The sequence below is a fragment of the Triplophysa dalaica genome, chromosome 8 (assembly GCF_015846415.1).
Source record: "Triplophysa dalaica isolate WHDGS20190420 chromosome 8, ASM1584641v1, whole genome shotgun sequence".
NCBI classification, from domain to species: Eukaryota; Metazoa; Chordata; class Actinopteri; order Cypriniformes; family Nemacheilidae; genus Triplophysa; species Triplophysa dalaica.
In genome coordinates this window covers 12950100-12973289 of record NC_079549.1, presented here as the reverse complement: position 1 = coordinate 12973289, position 23190 = coordinate 12950100, and the positions used below count along the sequence as shown (strand labels likewise).

The window sequence follows — 23190 nt, the reverse complement described above, 5'->3', positions numbered from 1 at the left end:
ATATTAGGGTATAATGATTTTGAATTTAATCAGACGTTGTGTTTTATGTGCGTTTTTTATTTCGTATGCAAAATGTACACGTATTTAGCACATAACCTGCCCCTAACCTAACAGTTTGTATGTTATATAAATATTTTCTAAAAATATTATGTTATATAAATATATCTAGTTTATATGAGCTCTCATTGAGTTTAAATTTATCAGGTTTTTTGAAAGATATTGATGTTATACAAGTTTCCATTATACCCAAAAGGTTAAATACATACATCCATAAGTGACTGAATTTATTATAATGCATAATTCATCACACCCAAGCTTGAAAAAAGACATGATTGGACCAGGGAAGATGTGATGTCACCACCATGAAACACAAATCATTGGTTTCATGAAAAAACACAAGAGTGAAACAGTGACGATAATATAATATTTACTTTTTTTATATTAGTTATTTTCTTTTCAGATTTAATATTAAATTTATGAATGAATTTATTGAAACAGTATACATGCCAAGATATATTTATAATCTATCCACACTGGTTATAGAGAAAATTACCATGGCATAGCATAACAGTTTTTAATAAGGACTGTCAAGTCATAATTTTGGAACAAAATTTATTCTTGGAAAAACATGTATTCACAAAAGTGTAGTCGCGGACAAAAGCAATGGCAGTGACATAAATGATGTGCTTTACAAAGTTTCTGTCATGATTTGGGGATAGAACCGAGACGCAGACAGCAGTGAAGGGTTAAACAGAAATTATTTATTAAATGTAAAACAAATCCCACGATATACAAACACAATAAAAAGTCTTTCCAAAAAGGCAAACAAAAACTTCCCACTGGGGGGAAGAGAAGCTGGGGCTACAAATAGGGGACACAAATGGGGGAAGTTAACAAGGGGCAGGTGAGGAGAATCAAACACTAATGGGACATTGATGGGGAAAGAAGAGGGCGGGGCTAAAGGACATGTCAGCAGAGAGAGAGCATGGCATTACAAAACCAAAACAATGCCATGCACATTCTCCACATAAAACACATGGGTCTGACATGATCCTGCCACAAGATTCGAAAACCAAGACAAGAAGAGGCAGGATCATGACAGTTTCTGCTTAGGCCGTTGTAGTGTTCATTCATATACATTGCTTATAGATGATTATGCAAAGTGATAAGATACATTTTAAATAATTCCAAGAAACTCCTATGATGTCAATCCTATATAGAGAACATGTGGTCAATCCTCAAAAAGTGAGTGGATAAGCAGAAGCTAACAAATTGTGATAAACTTAAAGCACTCAAAGCACTAATAAGGCAAGAAATGATCGGCATCAGTCAGGATTTGGCCCAGAAGCTAATATCCATGCCAGAGAGAATTGCAGAGGTAATGAAAAATAAGGCCCAACACTATAAATATTGACTCTTTGCATATATTATGTTTTTGCCAACAAATGCCTTTAAAATTTAGGATATGCTAATTTAAATATATATATTTATATATAATTAGATATATACAGTATACCATAGAAATATGTTGCCAAATAATCTACAAATACAGAAGCAGCAAACTTTGCAAAACACAAATGTGTCACTGCCAATACTTTTGGCCACGACTGTAGTATTAAAAGTCAAGAAAACATGTGTGCCGGTCAACGAAAACTCAACTTTTTTTGTGATTTGCCGTTTTCTACATAAACTCATCCTAGCGTAAAGAACATAAAACCTTGACAAAATAACAATTATTATCTTTGATATTGACCAATTAAAGCCATGTCAAAAATTCTATCCTTCAATTTTCTCAAAATGAGATTTTCACAGACTGTCACGATTTGCCTTTGAAACACTATGCTTTCGTGCTCATCCTTAAAATAAACCAACAAATAGTTGACAAACTACACTGATGTAAGCGCTGAGATTGTTTTGCTGTTTGAAACATGACAGAAGACATTTACACATGCACTCATTGGTTGTGGCACTGTTTTAAAACCTAAATAATTAAATAACATTGTTAAGGAAGGATATATGGTAATGTTTAGTTTATGTTGTGTTTCATGTTGTGTTTTAATCATGTTTTGATTCATTATCTGTTTTGTTTTAGAAGTAAATGTTAATTCCTCAGTAATTTGTTATTTTTGTACATGAAGGGTGTCGTAATTGATCATTAGTGGCCTTGTGTACACTCACAAATTTATTTTAATGCAAACTGTTATCTGGCTAAGACTGAAGAAGATTTTAATTGCTGCTGTATATTTATTATGAGCCCCACAACATGAAAAATGCATAACTAGAAATAATACATTACAAAGCTTTGATATGAACTATGTGTGAGTTTGAAAATGTGTTAGAGAGAGGAAAGATGGTTTTGATGAAGCTTGACAGTGAAATGTTGTTGTCACGTGTCACGCTGCGCTTCAGACTATTGTCACTGTGCCAAAGCAGCGGCTTTGAAGAATTCTCGCTCATTCTCGGTTCCCCTCTGCATTTGCATTCTTGTATTAGCAGTATTATTCAGATTCTGGGTGTGAATAAATGTCACATTTCAGGACAGAGTCCCAGATTACAGCTTAAACCTCATTGGTATTAACGTGTGGTGTGTGTGTTAGCAGACCGACCCTCACAGCTTTTTAAATGGACAGACAAAAGATTGAATTTACATGCAATGATGTGAATAGAATATTTGAGATTGTGTCATTATTTTTTATGGTTATCCTCTGAATTGATGCTATTCTTATTCGCTGGATTCTAGTAAGACTCCTCAGCACTTCACCTGTATTTTTGTAAAGCGTTCTGTCTTTGTTTCTTGAATGCTTGAGTACCTCTCGGTATTGGTTGTACAGGAAAAATGGCATTATTGCGGTTCCATTTTATGCACCTTTTGTCTTGCCAGTTAATTGACTTAATTAAACTCTTTCTCCTTTTGTTTGATGGTTGAGTCACCCTCTGTCTGCGCCTCGATCTTTTCTCTCTCTCCTAATCTCTCTCACACACACAGACTTTAAAACAACCTCTCATTGATGCAGTGGTTTGAATACTTAGATAATGATATTAACATTACATGTCCCTTACACTCTCACATAAAGCCGTTGACATTATTAGATTTAAAGGGATGAAAAAAAATTCTGTCATCATTTACTCACACTCATGTCATTCCAAACCTGTAGACTTTCTTTCTGTTACAGATCACAAAAGAAGATATTTCTTCATTCTAATGAGGGAGAATAAATTATGACATATGTCCAAACTGTGTTGCAGTAAAGTTTACTACGTTTACTAAGTTTACTACGTACAGTTATAAAATTCTACGTCAATTTTATTCTAATCTTATAATCTAAATATTATGGAGGATTGATGAATGATACCTTACATTTAGTTAATGGGACATTTATACGCAATCCGAAGCATAGTGAGGGTGGAATTAATACAAATTTTGTGAGCAGAATATTACAAAGATTTACAGTACGTGTTGTCTTGTGAACCTAACAAACTTCAAAATCAGCTGGAGTGACAGAAATATACAGGATGTAAGGAAATATATTAAGAATTATTCTCCTCGTTTTTCTTGTAACTTTGCTGTCTTTTTGTTCTGTAATTTTACAGTTTTTTAATGTGTTAACAACGCAATGTTGTGGGTTCGATCCCAGTGGATTGCAAATACCTACACTCAAAAAAAATGTTTTTGCTGTCTGTTCAATTTACTTAACTTGCTTAAGTTAAAGCAACACAACTTTTGGAAAATATGGTTACAACATGATTGTTTTATGTTTAGTCATATAACTGAATCCATTCATGTTGGGACAACATAAAGGAGTTGTGTTGTGTTAACATAAAATAGTTATAATAGGGCAGAGGACTTATATTTCCCAGCATGCTTTGCGTACACTGCATTTTGAGAGCTATTTTCTTAAATAAGTGTTTTATATCGTGCATTTTTCAGTAAAAATAAACACTTGTTAGTGTTTAATGTTCATTTATCTTAAAAGTTTTAAAGAGTTAGTTATATTTTTGAGTTTGGTGGTTACCCTTGTTCAGAAAAGTGTTGCCTTTGGTTAGGTTGGCAGTCTTTAGAGATTACAGAGTTTGTACAAGTTATTCTTGTTAGAATTTTTTTTTAATGTACATGCCTTTGATATTGAAAAGTAAAGGTAGTCTTTAGAGATTACACAAGTTATTCTTGTTGGAAAATGTTGTAAAAGTTATTGAAATTATTGAATAAATTCATTGAATAAACAGGAACTGAATGAAACTGTAGAATTTATTTTGGTTAAACGTAAAAATATAAATTTTAGGATAACTGAAGTTAATTAACTCAATAGTTTAAAACAAAACAAAGCCTGTTAAATTGATTCAACTAAACAAAATTGCTTTTACCTTAAGCAATTAACTTACATTTACTGAAATAAAAATTTCAGTAAATTTTTTTAATTTCAATGTAATCCAGTTACGTGCAACCAGTTGACATAAAAAAATTAAGTTAGTCCAACATATTATTTTTTTGAGTGTATGTAAAATGTGTAGGATAAAGCAATCTAAGTCGCTTTGGATAAAAGTGTCTGCCAAATGCCTAAATGTAAATGTGTTTAAAAAAAACAGTAAAACATTTAATCTTGTTAAAGAGTACCTAGCATATGGTTTTTAAGGTCCTACTTTGGTTTATGGAGTGTCCAACAACAAGTTAATGTACATAGAAGATGTAGAAACACTATAATGTTGTAATAATAGGCAGTTATTCCTACCTTACTTCTTGACTGACTCTCAAATGATTCGTTCTGCGATTAATCCGTCTAGGCCCCGCCTACCCGCTAACCTTGTGTCATGTGATTGGACAGATGGTGTAGTCTGTTGTTATTGGTCAAACGCATTCACCATTTGTCGCAAATGGAACCCCCCTACCATCATTACAGGTTTACATGTGGTTGGATGTCATGTATATTATATGTGTAGTTAGAGATGGCGGCGATTTTACCGTACCAATTTGAGAACGAGTCTGGCGAGGAAGAAGACGCTTATCCACAACAAACTCCACCATGAGTGGAGCAGGATGTTAGTCAGTGGCAAGTGACAACTCTTGTCATCAAAACTCCCAGTTTGACAACATGCATGTTGTGCTTTTGCTCATCAATGAAATAAAATATTTTTTTTCCTTTAAATAGTGTTAATACGTTAGTAATACTATAATTTCGTTTTAACTGTGCGTTGCCATGGTACATAGAGCATTTCAGAAAGTCGACGTTATGAAAAATGATATATATGAAACCCAAATATATCTATATACGTGCACATGCGCAAATGTGTCAAAATGCAAAGTTAATAGCAAGATAAACAAACTGTAACACCCCAGAAATAACGCTACATGCTAATGTTAGCGTATGCATTAGCTAAAAACAGACATAAGGTACGAAAATATTTCTTGAAGTTAAGACAAAAATCTAAAGTCGGTTGAGCTAACAGGTCCAAATAGAGTTAGTATTGCCCCCTCTTTCAAGGATCGTCATTTCACATAATCTGCAGTGAACGCGCCAATATAATTAAACCAATGTTTGGTGAAATGACGCGCGCACAGTACAACCCTGGGGTTATACTCCTTTGGTATCCTTTGAAAAATGAAGTGTAACCATTTTTCGATCAGACGTTCTTCCTCTTGTAGTTGAAATAAGACCGACTTAGTGTCACACCGTAGAACACAGGTTCTAGACATGATACACACGCATCACGAACGAGCGACAGTTTTTGGGGGAGGAGAGATAATTTTTCGCAGCAGTCTCAGCAAAATGTAGGCGGGGACTATTTATAGTGACGTAGATATGTGGGTGAACTATTCCACGTCTCGATTGTGTGATTCAGAGTCGACTCCCATTTTTACAATCAAAAACTTTGTTATTTGTGGCATCCTCAGACTTACAATTTGGCAGACTTTCAAACACGGCAAGAGAACAGACTGCAAGAAATTTCATTTTCATGATCTCATGCTAGTTACTCTTTAAGGAAACAGAAGTTCTGTGCGCCAGAAGATAACAGTAAAATAATTTGTTTCCTTGTAAATGTACATGTTTTTCTTGTAAATTTGCTCCCATTTTCTGTAATTTTACGTTATTTGACCGCATTTCAAAAATTCATAAAAAATCAGTAAAAAAATGTAAAGTTCATCTCTTTTACAATAAACGTGGGAAAAAATACAGAAAGTTCTGTACAATTACGTCTTTTTACCGTGAATGCTTCAGCAACCTGCCTTGGCAAACTGGCACTGTTTTGCACTGGCAAACACCACCTTCATTGTCATCAAAGGAAATAGACTTGTTTTATTGTGTTTAGATTAAGCTGCTCGCTTTGATAGAGCAATAATCGATGTTTCTTAGAATTGATAATGGGTTGATTTAGCAGCCAGCTGCTCTATACTGTGCCAGCAATGACCCCATGCAGCCACAGAAAAAAGCAATTCACTATAAAACTATGGCCTCCTCCTAAAGCGACTTACTGTATATGCACAGATTTTCTTAAAGAGAAAACAAAGTCAAACTCATTGTACATATATAAAGAGAGCTAAATAAGATTTAAATAAAGAGACAAGATGTTGTTCAGTTGGTACAGAGTGGTGCTGGCAACACCCCAGTTAAATGTATAGCTTGAACTGTAAATCACTTTGCTTTGAAGAAATATATTTGTCCAATGCATGTGTGTACTGTAATGTTATAAATATATCCTTTTAATATGAATGGGAATGCTAGTGGATAGCTCTCCTTTTGTTTCATAGACCTCCTTAAAATTATTCAATGCAACATGTATATCAAAATAACTCAAAGGCATCACTGTCTGCAGGGTTTAACAGTATGCGCAAGAGAGCCAAATTTAATTTAATCTGTCATTTAGACAAGCCGTTTCATTCTCTGCTTGTATATTATCACCTGTTGTGAGGGAATGTCACTCTAGAGCCCACAGAGAACATTTGGAGAACACAAGGATCGGTCCCTGGAGAATTACTGGAGAAAAAACACATAGACTCATACCACTCGGCTCTGAAAAGAGCAGTGAGATTTCTGAAGAGAGCGACATTGCTCATGACGTAGAGAGCAACACCACAGTGGACAGAGATGTTAAAATAGTACAGAGGAAGCACGTCTGAAGCAGCAGATGCGATCAGATCAGAAAGGGACTCCCATTGAGCCTCGGAAATGTGATGACGTACTAGAGCTGTGACGAAAGACACACTGAGTAATCGATGGTTAAATATAGCGCTGAGCAAAACAGGTATGAACAAATGTGTGTGTGGGTCAATGCACATGTATGTGCAGGCGCAGGGTGCTACAGGTGTATAAATCAACTCTCACGTCAATGTTTTTGAAAAGAAATGTACAATGAAAGCCAGTTAAAGAATAAAGCCTAATTTGAATAAATATATAAAAATGTATATACAATTGTTAATATTAATAATCCTGATAATATATATTAAATTCTCGTAAAATCTATTATTTCAACATGTATCTATACATAGGGTATATATGATTTATAGTTCACATTAATATACACTGCTGCTACAGGTGTACCAGGTATGTTTTACAATAGCTAAATATGCACCATAATAATTCAGAATCTAGTATTAACTGTATATTTTATTTTGATCGACCCTGAAGTTTTGGTTCATTGATAATGAAATTCCGGGGGCATCTACAATCTCTTTCATTTCAGATTTTCAGCTTTTCATCCTCCTTTTGTACTTCTTTATTATTCTTCATCATACCTCTTTTGTTTCTGTTTATTTTTCCATAGCACTGGATGGAGTGACAGTGGGTGAAACCAAAACAAACAGGTTCAGAATATACACAGACACTAATTACCCCCCCCCATTCCCTAAACCCCTCAATCTCTACACTGGCTCCACAGCAGAGCTCCGGCATTATCCCCTGCCACATCATGTCACCATGACGATAGAGTGTTCCAGAACAGCCCTCAAAGCTCAATAGCTGCTGTTAATGCAGCATTTGATGGTTCCCTGACACAGGTGGTCTCTACGTTGCCACGGCGCTCACCGGCAAAAAGAGAGGAGTGACATAATAAGCAGCACAAAGGGCTAATGACGAACATCTGTGTATTGAAATACAGTATATCATTTATTTCATTCTCATTAGGGTCTGGCCACTTCAAGTACTTGACACCTGTTTCATATGTGTAATGGCTGCTTAACTATTCTCATTGGAGGGTAAATCTACATTAAAGATTTGCAGAGGGGTAATATCTCCTGATCAAGAATGACCTTGTCTGGTTCTTAAATGTCAGCCTTGCTGATAATCTATAAACTGGACGATTAAAGGAAATTTGAATTCTTCACCCGAGTTGGTCCAAGTTTTGACTGAGGTTTGAGCAACAACGCATAAACACATACAATTTATGCTTGTTCCTCAAAGCTACTGCATGGTTTCAGAAGATGTGTAGCACATGAGTCATGAAGAATATTTTTCTGTTACATTTTGATTTCGTTTTATATATCTGTAACAAATCTCCATTAAAAGGAAGGAAGGAGGCGGGAACCGGCAAACATTTAAACATTTAATAAAGTAATATAACAGCCGGCGGCCCCTCACGGACGACCGCCGGCGAACAAAACATAATATAAATACAAACATAACATAAGTTCAGGCCCGGTCCTCTCTCTTCGACGGTTCGGTCGCTCGTTCCTTTTATATGCTCCCAATCTCCTACGTGATTCGAGGCCGGTGTGCGCACAGCTGGCGCTAATTCACAATTACTCACCGGACTCGAACCACGGTCTCACCCCGCCTACTCTACTACAATATCTATTTTATTTTTCTCCAAATTCCACTTTACTTTTTGTAATATACTTTTTCTGGATTCTGTGTTTTCCATTTTTTGTCCACATGAAAAAATACTCTAGTAAACTATAGTATTTACTCAAAAACTACAGTAAAATTCCTGGATACTACAGTGTTTTTGAATCTTACGGAAAAATCCATAAAATAGAACTATTGTATAGAACCATGATGATCTAAACCAGTCAGCAGCACATTTCCTGTTTTTTCTTTTCTTTTGTCTACAAAGTTTTAGTATTTTTATCATTTTAATAACAAATTTACTTTAATTTGCTAAAGTAAATAATAATAAAATAAAATTCACAAGGGTGTGTCATAACTTTAAGTAAACAGGACTTTTATTTTGATGGGTCGTGGCAAAGACCATAGACATCAAAACTAGATGCAGCATTAGCATCTTTTTACAGGCTGCTGTACGTAGGTCGTCCACTATATTAGAATTGTGCGAGTCCGTCTGTGTTGCCAAGTCTGGGGCTTTTGTGTGAATAGGGTTAAAATTGTAACTGTTGCTCCTGTTTGTTTTTCCACGGGTTAGGAGTGAAAGAATTTTGTTATATAGCCGTCAATCTTAAAATGATTTTATTGATGACCGTTTGAATTAAGATTAATGAACACATAAATTTGAACCTTTGCTTTTGTTATATAAGAGGGAATCGAATTCAAGCAAACATCCTGTAAGTGTCAGAACGAAACTGAAAATGCCCTTGTTACTGAAATTACAACTGTTTTTATAACACCAGGCCAAGCGAACACCACGTCCTTTAATGCACCTATGATAGGTTGAACATCAACAAGAATATCAACGACTACTTCTCTAGCCCCGCCCACTGGTTCGCGCTTGACAGAACTGAAGTAACACAAGTTGCGTGGAACCAGATAGAGCGAGCAAGCAATAAACATGCCTTTAAAGATCACAAAATATTGTGCAGTCAGTATCTGGTTGTGGAAGAACACAGTCTCTGCATAACTTTCCTTCGGATTCCAACAATAGTAACGTGTGGTTGCAGTTCAGTTTTAAAGAGGTTCCAGCTCACATGGGTAAAACATTAACGCAGATTCCTTCGTGGACAAGGCACAGGTTGAACCTGGATTTGCGGAGAGACTAAAATTAAAAAGCAGTGCTGTGCCGTCAATATTGGATCCGATAGGAATGGCGCAGTTCTTATGTGAGTACAACATTTTTTTACTATGCTTCACTATTGCTTTGTTAGAGATCACTTGATATGCTCTGATAGCCCTTTTCGCACGGGATTAGTACTACCTGGGGACCTCTAGTCATTTGTAATACTTGCAGAGCTTGTCTGTCATCTTAATCCCATGTGAATCGGCCATGTCTGTAATTTGTAAAGTAAAAATTACACCAAAAATGACCAACCATATTTTGACGAACACCGAGGTCCTGTGATAATATTAGTCCCGTGCGAATCAGCATCTCTGTGATTTGGCAGGCTCATATCTCATTTTTAAAGGTTTTATCCACCGTTTGTGAATAATAGAGGTTGTTTTGAAGTGTTTTGGTATTATTTCCATTGCTGGGTCATATCCATAAATTACCGGGAGTCTCCCGTTTCTTTATTTATCATGAAAACTCTTGTAACATTTGTACGCCATTGCGGTGATCTTCTGTCTGGTTCGCAATTACGGTAATTTATAAATCAAACAAGGTCCCCAGATAATACTAATCCCGTGCGAATAGGGCGAATGTAAAAACCATGCAAACATCATAAGTAGACCTCCTACAGCAGTAAAAAACAATAAACAAGCCCAGTTCATGACACCTTTAAGTTCTGTTATTTGGACTAGGGATGTTAGGCTCGTGATGAATGATTTTGATCTGGCATGATCTGCAACCCTGCAAAGCCGGTCCGTTTACACTCAAGAGCCAGCTGACATGATTATGAAAACATATTTGTTATTGTGCAAACTCAAACATTATATTTGCTACACTAACACATAACAACGAATGGGTATCCAATTTTTCGGGAATTAAAATGAACAGCCATGGCTGCACAGGTGTTGTGACTTTCTAACAAACTGTGAGTGAAGCCAGTGGACCATTTCCAAGATGGTGGACGCGTCTACATGTATAGAGCGCTTGAATGGGGCATCTACTATAGTTTTGATATCTTTGGCAAACACCTTTTTAGTATATGTTTGACAGTATCTTTTCTAAAATGAAACTGTAAAATGCTTGTGAAGTAATCTCGCAGAGCAGCTCTGAAGAAGAAGTTTCTTGTATTCATAACACCATAAACAAATGTTATGTGGTCCGAACTTAATTTTCGGTAGACCTCAGCGAAGAAACACTAACTGTCAAGTAGTTTTAATTTAATTTAATACAATTAAAATACAATAAAACTAAATTTAAAATACTAAACAAAACTAAATTTAATAATATATCAATTAAATATGAAATAATTGTTTATATTACAAACAAAGGGCACACGCTTTAAGGCTAGCATGTGCGTCCAATTAAAATGTCTATAGTGAGTCGCAGATACTGAATATGTCACAAACATCACACTGCGCCACTCATGTTCACTGTAATTTGTGACCCTGGACAAAAATCAGTTTTAGGTCAGTTTTCCGAAATTAAGATTTAAACTAATCTGAAAGCTGAATGAATAAGATTTCAATTGATGTATGGTTTTTTAGGACTGGACAATATTTTGGCTAAGATACATTTAAAACTCTTGAATATGAGGTAAAAAAAATTATCGAGAAAATCACCTTTGAAGTTAATCAGAGGCGCTAAAGCAGGCCTTTGTTCAGAAAAAACAAATTTTGTTTTAACCCTCTCTATTGGTTTACCGCTGTAATGACGTTGTGGAAAGTAGATGAAACCGAAAGTGGGCATAGAACAGATAACAGATAACACCACGTTCTAAACCTAATTTATAGGCTAAAGTCAAAGTAAACAGCTGTTCATATTGTGAATTACAACACAAATATATCATCTGTATTTTATTTCATCGCTACTGAGAAACAGCAAATTGAAGTTATGCAAATATATAAATCTCAGCCGAAGTCTATATTTACTTCTGTCGTACACATGTAAAGATAAGAGATAAATAGTGAATGTGATATATAAAGACAACCTATTGTTTCCAAACTTACAAAGTTGTATGCACTTGTTGGAGGTACAGTAAATAACCCTGAAGAGACATTTTCAATTCATTTGTATTTGTACTTTAACAACTTTTACTTTCAGAGCTAAGGGTAAATATTCACTATAAATATACAAATATAAACAATTCTGGTGACTATGCATGTAGCAAAAAAGCAGATAACACTTAACCTTCTGGAGATCCCTAGGGGTCCCGGCCTACCGGACCCTGGTTTGAAACCCCCTGTCATAAACCACAGACAGATGCAGAGAGGCTGGTATATGAATACAGACAAATCTCTTCTGGGACACAGTGGCATTTATTGTCCAGATTTTTCCAGAAACCAACAGGTAGGATGTTGTATTAGGGCAGAGCTGACACACATAAAATAATGCAGTTTCTGTAATTCCGTATGATGTTAGTGTTTTTTATGACATTGTGCTATGATTAACCATGTTAGAGAACATGTGTTAGTGTTTTGGTATTCACTGTGTATTGTGCTAGTGTAATTTTAATATGAGTTTTGGAGTTTAGTTCATAATGTGGGATTTTGAGCATCATTTTTGAAATTTTAACAATTCTGTTTTTTAGGTATGTAAGAGTTTAGGAAAATTGTAAGGAGAATTAAAAAAATGGTCAAAACTATTTTTAAAAACTGTAATATCCAAATGATTTTTGTCTTAAATATAAACTCGATAATTTTGACCTTTACAATGTTTTGTTGGCTTTTGCCACAAATATTCCCATGCTTCTCAAGACTGGCTTTGTGGTCCAGGGTCACATTTGAAAATGTGTAGAGCAGCAACATTTTTCATAATGTCTTTTGTGTTCCGCTGAAGAAAGTTAGTGATGACAACCCTCCTAACGTTTATTTTGAGGTTAACTTTTCCTTGAAATAACAAATAACAGGTTTTAAGTTCTTGTCAGCAAAAGTAGGTCAGGTTATACCATTGAAAGTTATTTGCATGGCAAATACCCGCTAAAGAGCTGGAGTGAGCTGTGTGAGAGTGTGTAGAGAAGGGAGTGATTAATTAGTCTGATAGATTCAGGGCCGGGTAACGAAGCAGAGGATGAGTTCAGGAGGGTCAGGGAGAACGGGGCGAGCCAGCGGTGTTGTAATTATCCTCGGACACGGCTGCACACACGTGCACTCGCTCCTCACGACTCTCACCCAGATTCCTTCCTTCCTTAGCCAAATATCTCCAGCAGCTTTTTCTGTTTCGACATGGTGACACACTGAGATGCTTGTAATCAGGTCCTCAGTGGTCATTTTACCGACATCCGGTAAATCAATGCTTTCAGAATGAATCAATTCAGTCTGTGTTGCCAGTTTTCTCGAGTGTTTGCTAAGATGTGTCATTGTGGGCTTTGTAATTTTGTGTGAGGCAAAGCTTTTAGGGATGCTGGGTGTGTTTGTGAGCATTCAGAGTTAAAAGCAGTGCACACACAATGGACTTAGATTATATTGCAATCAATTTTTTCAGTTTTTCATTTTCTTTTATGGGAGTCCCATGGCAGAGTACAAAATATAAATAGGTTTGTTTACAAGACAACATATAGATTGCAGAATTTTACTCCAGTGTGTTTCATTTTGTGTTTCACCATCCAGTATGACACGCCCACAGTCCATTCATTGTATTAATAATTGTCCAGATTCTACCTGTAGAGCTGAGTTCCAATCATATAAAAGCTTTGATGAACACTTGACTCAAAACTTGTTAAAGTATTAACACTTAAAAAGTGCTACATAAATAGAAAAAGCTTTGGTAATCGGTGCTATGATGCAATATCCTATAGGAGTTATGTAAATATATATAAATACATATTTACTTTTCATAGTTATAAAATTCACTTTGTAAATAACTGTATTTATATTTTATAACTTAAAGCAACAGTTCACCCAAAAATTTAAATTTATTCACACTCATGCCATTTAAAATCTGTATATTACTTTTTTTTCGGCAGAACACAAGTCTGTGGTTTTGTGTCCATACAATGGAAGTCAATGGGGACTGTTGTTTGGTTACCAACATATTCAAAATATTTCAGACATGCTTTGTGTCGAACAGGTTTTCATTTTTGTGTGAAATATACCTTATGTTTATTTATTTTCTCTTTATTGTATTGATGTGTGTACACACAGCAGCTGAAAACATTAATAGACCAGTTAATATTTTTAGTTAATTGAACATTTTAAAACAATAACATTGCTAAATTACATCAAACCATATTCTGGAATATACAGCAGAAGAAAAAATAGAGACACTTCAAAATTTCATTTAATCAGGTGGGCCGTTAACGGCGTTAACGTGCTGCGTTAACGTGAGACTCGTATCGCGCGATAAAAAAATGTTGCCGTTAATCTATTCTCAAAGTTGGGTTGGGAGCTGGGTCTATACTACGCAAGCTATGATGACTTTCACCTTGATATTTTAGCGCGGATGTATATCTAGCTGAATTGCACTGTACCGGGCGAGAACGAGATTTTTCAACTCGCGTGATTCGCCGAACTCGCGTCATTCGCGCCGCCTCATCATCTCATAACCAGGGCTTCATTCGCGCGATGCGCGCCGCAAGTTGGTCTATTGCCTCTTTGCATTAACATATAAATCACTCGCGCTTGACGCGCCATTCGCGTTTGGTCTGAACACAACATAACGTTACTGTGAAATTACCTCATCAAACGTGACGTGCTAACATGGATGCAGCTTTGAAGCCGCAGGGTTTGCTTCAGGGAAAATTTATTTTTAAGAAGCTTCCCAATGGAAACATCGACAAGACTAAGGTTGTTTGCACCTTGTGCAATGCGGAATTGGTTTAAAAAAAACACTTTCTCTCAACAGGTAGTGGTCTAGCTTTAGTTGAAACCAGTAACTTTGTATTGAGATCTAATGTATTATGGCTCCTGTATGACATATCGCTTGTTGCTCCCTCACTCTTTGTAAATCGCTTTGGATAAAAGCGTCTGCTAAATGACTAAATGTAAATGTACTATAGGAGCTCTTCCAGTCTCAAGTACCACCTAAACGCAAAGCATCCCTTAGCTAATGCGGAAGTAAACACAAGTACACTTTATTCAACATTTATTTTCATCACCAATTATCATAGTAGAACAGCTTTCTCAAGCAGTTTGTGATGCATTTTGGAAACAGGAGATGAGCCCCTGGTCTAATGCGCCACCTGGCTTGAGACACCCGTTCTCAAAGACTTACTTTTAGTCATTATTTGCGTAGCACATATATTCTGAATGCCTTCGGCAGAATTCAAATGAGCCATTTTAATCTAGATTAATTCCAAGATTAATCTAGATTAAAAAAAATGAATCTATGCCCACCACTAATCTATATATATTGTGACCATTCCAGTGCAGTGTCTGTTATATTTCAACAAAATAAAATGTGACAAAGTCATTCAACAGCAATGTGAAAGACTGACAGGATGACAAGACACATGAGACCTTTGATAAAAATCAAGGGTATTTTATCACATTTTTTTTTTAAGTTTTCCTGAATACAAGTACAAATATTACTGTTGTATTAATTAAAAGTGAATAACTTGCTTTGTTTGCCGTATCTGAGGTCTGTAAATGTACAGAGCATTTTTTCTGTTATTTTGACTTGTTTCTCCGGTTTTCATTTTCCGCAAATAAATGCAAATGAAAGAATATTTTTATTTTAAATTTGGGAGAAATATTGTTAGTAGGTCACAGAATAAAACAAAATCGATAATTTTTCCAAAACACATACCTAAAAAGACAATTCAGAATAACTAAAGGTTATTCTCTAAAAAAAATTCGCGGCTGAAAGTATGTTAGAGGCTCTAGATTTTGCTGTATATGTTCGACTTTCAGAAAACAAGCAAAAACGTGGATTTCTCCTTAGTCTCCTAGACATACATGCAGTTATTTTGCATTAATGGATTATTAATTAGCCTTTGGTTTTGATGCAGTTTCTGCTGTTTGAGCGTGACTGAATAGAGCAGGAGCCTCAGCTGAGCACACAGGAACCAGTTAACGTCCTGCGTGTCTCATAGTATATTCATAAGCACCTTCTCTGACCTTTGATTCTTCCACTCCTTTATTAAGTATCTTTATAGGACCTTTGATTTCTATTTATGCCATCATGCATGCCACTACATCAAAAGCCCACCATACTTATATTCTCTCCAAAGACCTTATCTCATACGCCCTTGTTTTCTCTCTCTGTGTCGACTCATGCTTCAGAGTAAGTCAGTGTAGCGCCACATAAAGAAACGCTGTATGTGTTTATGTGCGAGTCGTCATGATGAGGTTCGTAGTAAAACACATCTATCTTTAGCTACTGTGTCACGCAGGCCTTTTTCTTACACCTCTGCAGAAACTGAGAGGAGACGTGCGTGGGAGCTTTTCAAAGCTAAGATATGTTATTTACTCATGGTTTGTCTCCGTTGCTGCTTCGTGCACTTCTGTTTTTGAGTGTTGAATTGAACTTTGAGTTTTTCGTGGAAATCAGTCTTCTATCACTTGGAAGAATGCAGTAAAAAGGTATTAAAAGTAAAAACTAGCAAAAGTAATTATGCTGTGGTTATGCTTGCTGGGATGTCTGTGAGTCTAGTGTTAGAAGCACAAAGGACTCGAAAACATGTTTAGATAAACTACTGTCAAAGGTAGAAATAAAGTATACAAAAAATCCAGCTTTAATTTTAACACAATAACACCGTTACACTTGAGATGTGGATTTTAGCCTAGAGCTTCTATGTGGCAAACAATTGTGTCTATTTAATTTAGATTTTTATTAAATATTTTGAATTGTTTGTGTGTTTGTTTTGGTAATTGATGGTCTTGATTATATGTTTTGCATACAAGCTCTGTACATTCATCCACACTGCTCTCTCTCCCGCTGTTCTCTGAATCACATCTTCCGGAGCTCCCCCTGCTGTTTTTCTTACACTCATCTCGTTCTCTTTATATTTTCTGCCTCATTTTCTCTTCCCTTGAAAGACTATTTTCTTAGTGGCACAATATTCAGCTTTGCCTTTGTGCTTTTTCACTCTTTTGTCACAGACCAAAACATCTAGTGACAGCGTTGCTTTCATAAGAAAGTACCTGCCAATAAAAATAGTGGAAATGTATTATTTCAGATACTGTATGCGTCAGCCTGTTCTATAGAAACTGACAGCAGTGTTAAGAATGAGGCTTCCTGTTTCAGTAATGAGTCTTTTTGAGGATGGTCATTTTCTGCCTCACTGCCTTGGGCAGCGTGAGCTAACACTTGTCCACTCACGGAACTAGAACAAATTGTCCACCGGTGGCTTTGGGCTGTTGTAACGGATTTACATTTATGCATTTGACAGAAGCTCTTATCCAAAGTGAAGTACAGGACTGTGTATTTAGATGTACATTTGAGCTCTCGGTAAAACACAAAAGAAGATGTTTGAAAAATGTCTCTGTGGTCATAAAATGGAAGTCAATGGGGACCAATGTAGTTTGGTTTATCTTCTTTTGTGTTCTGTAGGAGAAAGAAACTCATATAGGTTTGGTAATTTTTGGGTCAACAATCCCTTTAAGCTTTTGATTGTGCTGTTATAATAAAAAACTTGTGCTTTCCAGTAAAATCACACACTTTAGCTTAGTGGACCTGAGTCCAGAGGGTTCATTGGGAATCAGACATGTAATTGAAGAAAATCAATGTCTTTAATTGTTTCCTTTTTAACTTTACTTATTATCACGGTCTACGTGTTTGTCTTCCCCAGGTTATTCATGGCCCCTCCCTGCTGCAATATGTCCCTTGTGGATCTATCTGGACGTTCTCTTTTCTACCGCCTCCATCATGCACCTGTGTGCCATCTCCCTGGACCGTTATGTGGCCATCCGCAACCCTATCCGACACAATCGGTCAAACTCACGCTCCCGAGCCCGGGCCAAGATCACTGCGGTCTGGACCATCTCTGCGGGTAACCTATGCCATTATTCTTACACTGCAGTGTAGTTCCTCAGGCGGTCTGATGAGTCATGAATCTAATCTGATGTATAGTCGTGATGGGGTCGTATCACTGACTCTTATTAAAGTGAAAATGACTCTTATTGCTTTGAGATGTCTTTGTCTGTGTATTAAGACACTATAAAATCCAAGAGCAATGCAGGGCCTTTATTCATGTGTGTTTGAATTTTAAATTATATAAATGAACTAAAGACATTGAGAGGTAATAAACATAGCTTTTGTCATTGCTTGGAGAAAAGGCACGACATCATAGAATGCATAAATGGGAAAGAGAGAGAGATTACTCGGCACAGGTTGGGAATCTGTAATTATAATTGCATCAGCATTCAGATATATTATAGATTGACACAGAGAAATGCAATAATGGAAACTGCAGTATAGCGACTGAAAATTCATTAGTATCCAGCTGATCATGTCAATAGAGCACCTCAAGGAAGAAATAACTGAAAGGAATTAATATAAAAGGAATGTCTGATGATGGATTTAGTCTGATGATGGATTTAGTTTCAACATGTACTGTACTTTAAAATAACGTTGGTATTTCTTAAAGGGACAGTTTACCCCCCAAAAATATGTCTTCATTTACTCACCCTAAAGTTGTTTCCGAATCTGTATACTGTAATTTACTTTGTTCTGATGAATACCAAGAATGATATTTTAAGAATGCTTGTAACCAAACAGTTTTTGAATACCAAAGGAAAAAAAATATTTATATGTCTTTGTTCTGTTAAACACAAAAGAAAATATTTTGAAGAATGTAGGAAAGCAAACAGTACTGCGGCACTTTTCACCATAATTGTAAGTTGTTGTACTATGGAAGTCAATGGTTGGCTTTGTTGCAAGCATTTTTCTAAACATCTTTCTCTGTGTTCAACAGAACAAAAATATTAAAGTAACTGATGACAGAATTTAGATTTTTGGATGAACTGTCCCTTTAAATGTACCCCCACGTTCACCCTGTTCTTTCATCCACATGCAAGATGGCCAATAACAGAGCTTAAAACTGAAATTTCATTAAGAGAATGCCACCCTGACATTTACATCATTTTAATGGTCAAACCAAAAGATAAACAAAACAGTGTAATGAACTGCTTACATAATTCAAACCAATAAAACTAAGATCAACAGAGACCAATCCAGAACAATCCTAAAACAGATCTGCACTAATAAAGCTGCCTTAAACTGAGCCAATACACTTCTAGATACACAATTAAATTACATTTCAAAAACACGCTTTAGTTCTCAGAATTCCAGCCTCAGACCTGATTCACAGTAAACAGAGACAGTATTCCTTTAGTCTGAAGAAGACTGTTAGATGCTTATTATCCATCATTTAATGATCAAAGAAAATCTACTGACATTCAACAGAGTTTAGTGCTGCTTGAGTCATGAGTCATAGGCTTCTCAAAAGCCTGTAAACCGCATGTCTGGTTAAGATAAAATATAGTTTTGTAATTATCAGTCGAGGAGCTGCTATCCTAATGTTTGAAGTCATTGAAATAAGATAATGATAAATATTATCTTAATTAATTAATGGTGTCATTTTCTTACACTTGAGGAATTATCAAAGGAGTTACTAAAGATGTCCCTTGTGTGGCATTCTCCTGTCTCTATTTGCTAAACGGCTCTCCATCTTCTTTTCATGCAGTCAAACAAAACAGTCTATAGATTAACCGTGTGTCAATAAAAGCATTGACTACACAGAGGACATGTGCTTCTTTACTAGATTTAAACAAATTATTCCCCATTACACGATACAGTTGCCTCCCTCTTTAACTTTCTGTTCTCACTGTGATGAGAAAAGTTATGCCAGGAGAGACTCCTCTCTTAAACCCGCTTCATAAAGTCTTTTGTGAAATGTTTTGAAGAGAAGCCTACAGATATATAAATATATTTATTTAATCTCCTTCTCATCATCCTCTCAGATTTTGACACATGGCTACACCCAATTTGTTACACTCTGTGCTTCTTATCATGGCCATCCAATGCCTCCGGTTATCCGTAGATGCACACCCAGTGGCAGGCACATCATCCAGAGGCGCGGGGTTCATCGCAGCCCCTCCTCTCAACCAGCTCTGCTTTCCCCCCAACGAAACCCAGCGAACAGACACGATCTGCTGAGATTTACTGTTTCCATGGAGATGTCTTATCACCATGGCAGTTTCACTGAAAGTTTGTCCTTGAGCGATGCAAAATGGATGGGGAAATGAGGAGCCTGTCGCATGCAACATTATATAGACTTTTTTACTAAACTCAGTGCAAAGAGTCGCAAATAATCACGCATTATTGGCGTTACACTTTTATAGCCCACGAGGGAAAAATCACTTGATACCCGCAAAAAAATCCAAACACATGTGAAAAAAGTGTTTCGCTGTTGGAGGAATGAAAGGTGTCTGCCCTTGAACAACAAGTGGTACATCAATCAATGGCTTCCCGATGAGTGTCACAGCATGCTTTTCATAAATATCTGCCACATACGTCTCAGTTTGAAACATTTTAATGACTGTTAATAATTTATGTATTAATGCTTTAAACCAAAAAAATGGAAGTGTTTACACATGATCATGATCTAAAACGATCTAAAAACAAGATGTGGGAATGAAATGTCACAGAATATGTACTGTTAAACTGGTTTGTCTCTACTGCATGGCCAAACTAAATGGTTTTCACAAAGATTAGAGATTATTTTTTGGACTAATAAATGTATTGGTTATTAAAAAAGAGCAGCTCTTTAAGTGATTTTCTTTTATTCATTACAGTCTATTAGCAAAGAGTTTTGTTAAAAACAATTATATACTGCAGTGTTTGTTATAATTAATAGCTTCCAAAGAATAGTAAACCGTGAACACATGCAGATGAAAAAGCTCGACAGTATGCTCAACATTTTTCTCATGCATGCTCTATTGTACACTTACCATGTATGTAACTATAATGACTATATTACTATATTTTGGTCTTAACTGTCAGTTTGCTGTCAGTTACATTTCAAAATGAGACGGCTGTTTTTGTTCATCCAATCAATTTACAGTGGAAAAAACAAGCCACTCCCACTTTATTCCTCATTCGATATTCACATTGAAACAAATCAGAATACCAAAGACAAATGCCACTTCAGCATCATGGGGACTTTAATTATGAAATGTACCTTTTAGTATGTTAAATTCCAGGTTATACAACTTTGGTGTTTAGAGATCGCTTCTCATCTGTGTTTTGGTTTCTTTGCCTTAAAATGTCTGCAGAACAACTAATCTATAAAATTAATGTCTATGCTCAATGTTTTACAGGCATCTCTATGCCAATCCCAGTGCTGGGTCTGCGAGACCACTCCAAAGTTTTCAAAGATGGCAGCTGCCTATTGACTGACAACTCCTTTGTGCTGATTGGATCTTTTGTGGCCTTCTTTGTGCCATTGACCATCATGGTGGTGACCTACTTCCTGACTATCAGTGCTCTGCAGAGCGAGGCTACGGTATGCCTGGATCAGCTGGTGCCCCGTCCCAAATGGAGCACTGGATTCGGCCTAAACTTCCTTCCTGGCCCTGCGTTCTCTCCGTCAGAAAAAAAACTAATTTTCCGTCGCTCGATAAGTCGCGAGGTGGAGTCCGGGATGGGCACTCCTCCTTTTGGACGTCACACTGTGCAATCGATCAGCAATGAGCAGAAGGCCTCCAAAGTTCTGGGTGTGGTCTTCTTCCTGTTTGTGGTCATGTGGTGTCCGTTTTTCATCACCAATGTATTGGCAGTGGTCTGCGAGCCGAAAGTGTGCGACACTGATGTCATGAATGGCCTGTTGAATGTGTTTGTGTGGGTGGGCTACCTTTCCTCCGCTGTCAACCCTTTGGTCTACACGCTATTCAATAAGACTTACCGCTCAGCCTTTGCCAGATATATCCAATGCCAGTTTCATGGGGAGAGGAAATCGCTGCAGCTAATTCTGGTTAATACCATTCCACCAATGGCCTATCAGTCCACACACCTGCCGCTCACCGGATCAATAGGAAACGGAGATTTCTCGCTTCCTCTGTCCAATAAAAAACACCATCTGTCCAAAACCAGCAAAAATGAGTGTGTTAGTTGCTTGTAAATTCACTTGAGAAAATGGGAACATTAACCCCAGATTGGAATCAAAAATGACTTTTTTCTGGAATTTTGTTTGGCATTCCTTCCCAATATCTTCTACACACAGTCCAGATTGACATGGCCTATGTGATATCAATATTTAAACCCCAACTACATTGACAAACAAACAACAGTACAGTCCCTGATTTTATCTCAGGATAGGAGACATCAAGACTCTGAGTGACCTGAGCCACTCCTGACCTCATCATAAGCTCGACTGAAAAGGTCAGCATTGGTCACCAGCATACGTTGGGGTTTGGATGATGATGCCCAAGATGGGATGTTGGCATGATGGTGTATCCAAGCTACTTAATTAAAAGATCATACTGACCAACCAGCACCAGTTCATGATAGTCTAAACTGGTCTTTTCAGATGGGTGAACCTAGATGCAAGTTGAATCAATGGAATAAAACCCATTGGGTTATACAAATTGTATATACATGTTGAGTAAGAGTTGTGGTTTGATGTCCAAACGTTTAGTTTTGTATGTAGCACTTTATATTTCAAAAGGTAGAATCTAGATTTATTGTACGGCAGCTCAGTGGTGTTTTGTTTACAATTTCAGGTTTGTCTTGGCAAATACGTCTTCATAAAATTGAGTAAAACTTGTGATGTAACGTTTTGTACTGCGTCAAAGGATTAATATGCAGTACTTGACTTATGTGCTGTTGGTTTATCACAAAAGCAAAGATTTGTAATAAATGAATGCAGACAAAAAATGCTCTCCTGAAACAATATAGGAAAGTGTAGACACATTAAATGATAACATACACAAAAGGTGACATTTGCTTTACTAAATGTTGTTTTAGACCTTGACTTTATCTATTTAAAACCAATATGCCATTCTTTATTCACCCTCATATTATTCAAAACTTGTATATGATTCTTTCTTCTGTGTAAAACAAAAGAAGATATTTGGAGAAATGTATCAGTTAGTTTCTATACAATGAAATTCAATTGGGTCCAGTGTTGTTTGGTTAGCAACAATCTTTTAAAGTATCAATAATCATCGTTCAGAATGTTATTTTGTGTTCATACAGGTTTGGAATGAGTGTGAGTAAATGATAAACCGTCACTTCAAGAAGCCATAGTATAAACATGTGTCAAGGTTAAACATTTTTGCCTCCTTGATTCTCTCAAAAATAAAAATTAACATAAACCTCCTCAAATGT

General features: G+C 36.4%; 1 protein-coding gene across 1 annotated transcript in view; it reads left to right on the top strand.

Moving 5' to 3' along the window:
* htr2aa (5-hydroxytryptamine (serotonin) receptor 2A, genome duplicate a) overlaps window positions 1-22549 on the top strand; it is a 23699-nt gene extending 1150 nt beyond the window's left edge. Inside the window, exons 2-3 of the mRNA XM_056755312.1 lie at window positions 17651-17851; window positions 21183-22549. Coding sequence (XP_056611290.1) covers window positions 17651-17851; window positions 21183-21982 — 1001 coding nt within the window. The 3' untranslated portion in view covers window positions 21983-22549. The remainder of the gene's footprint in view (window positions 1-17650; window positions 17852-21182) is intronic.
* Window positions 22550-23190: the final 641 nt, after the last annotated feature.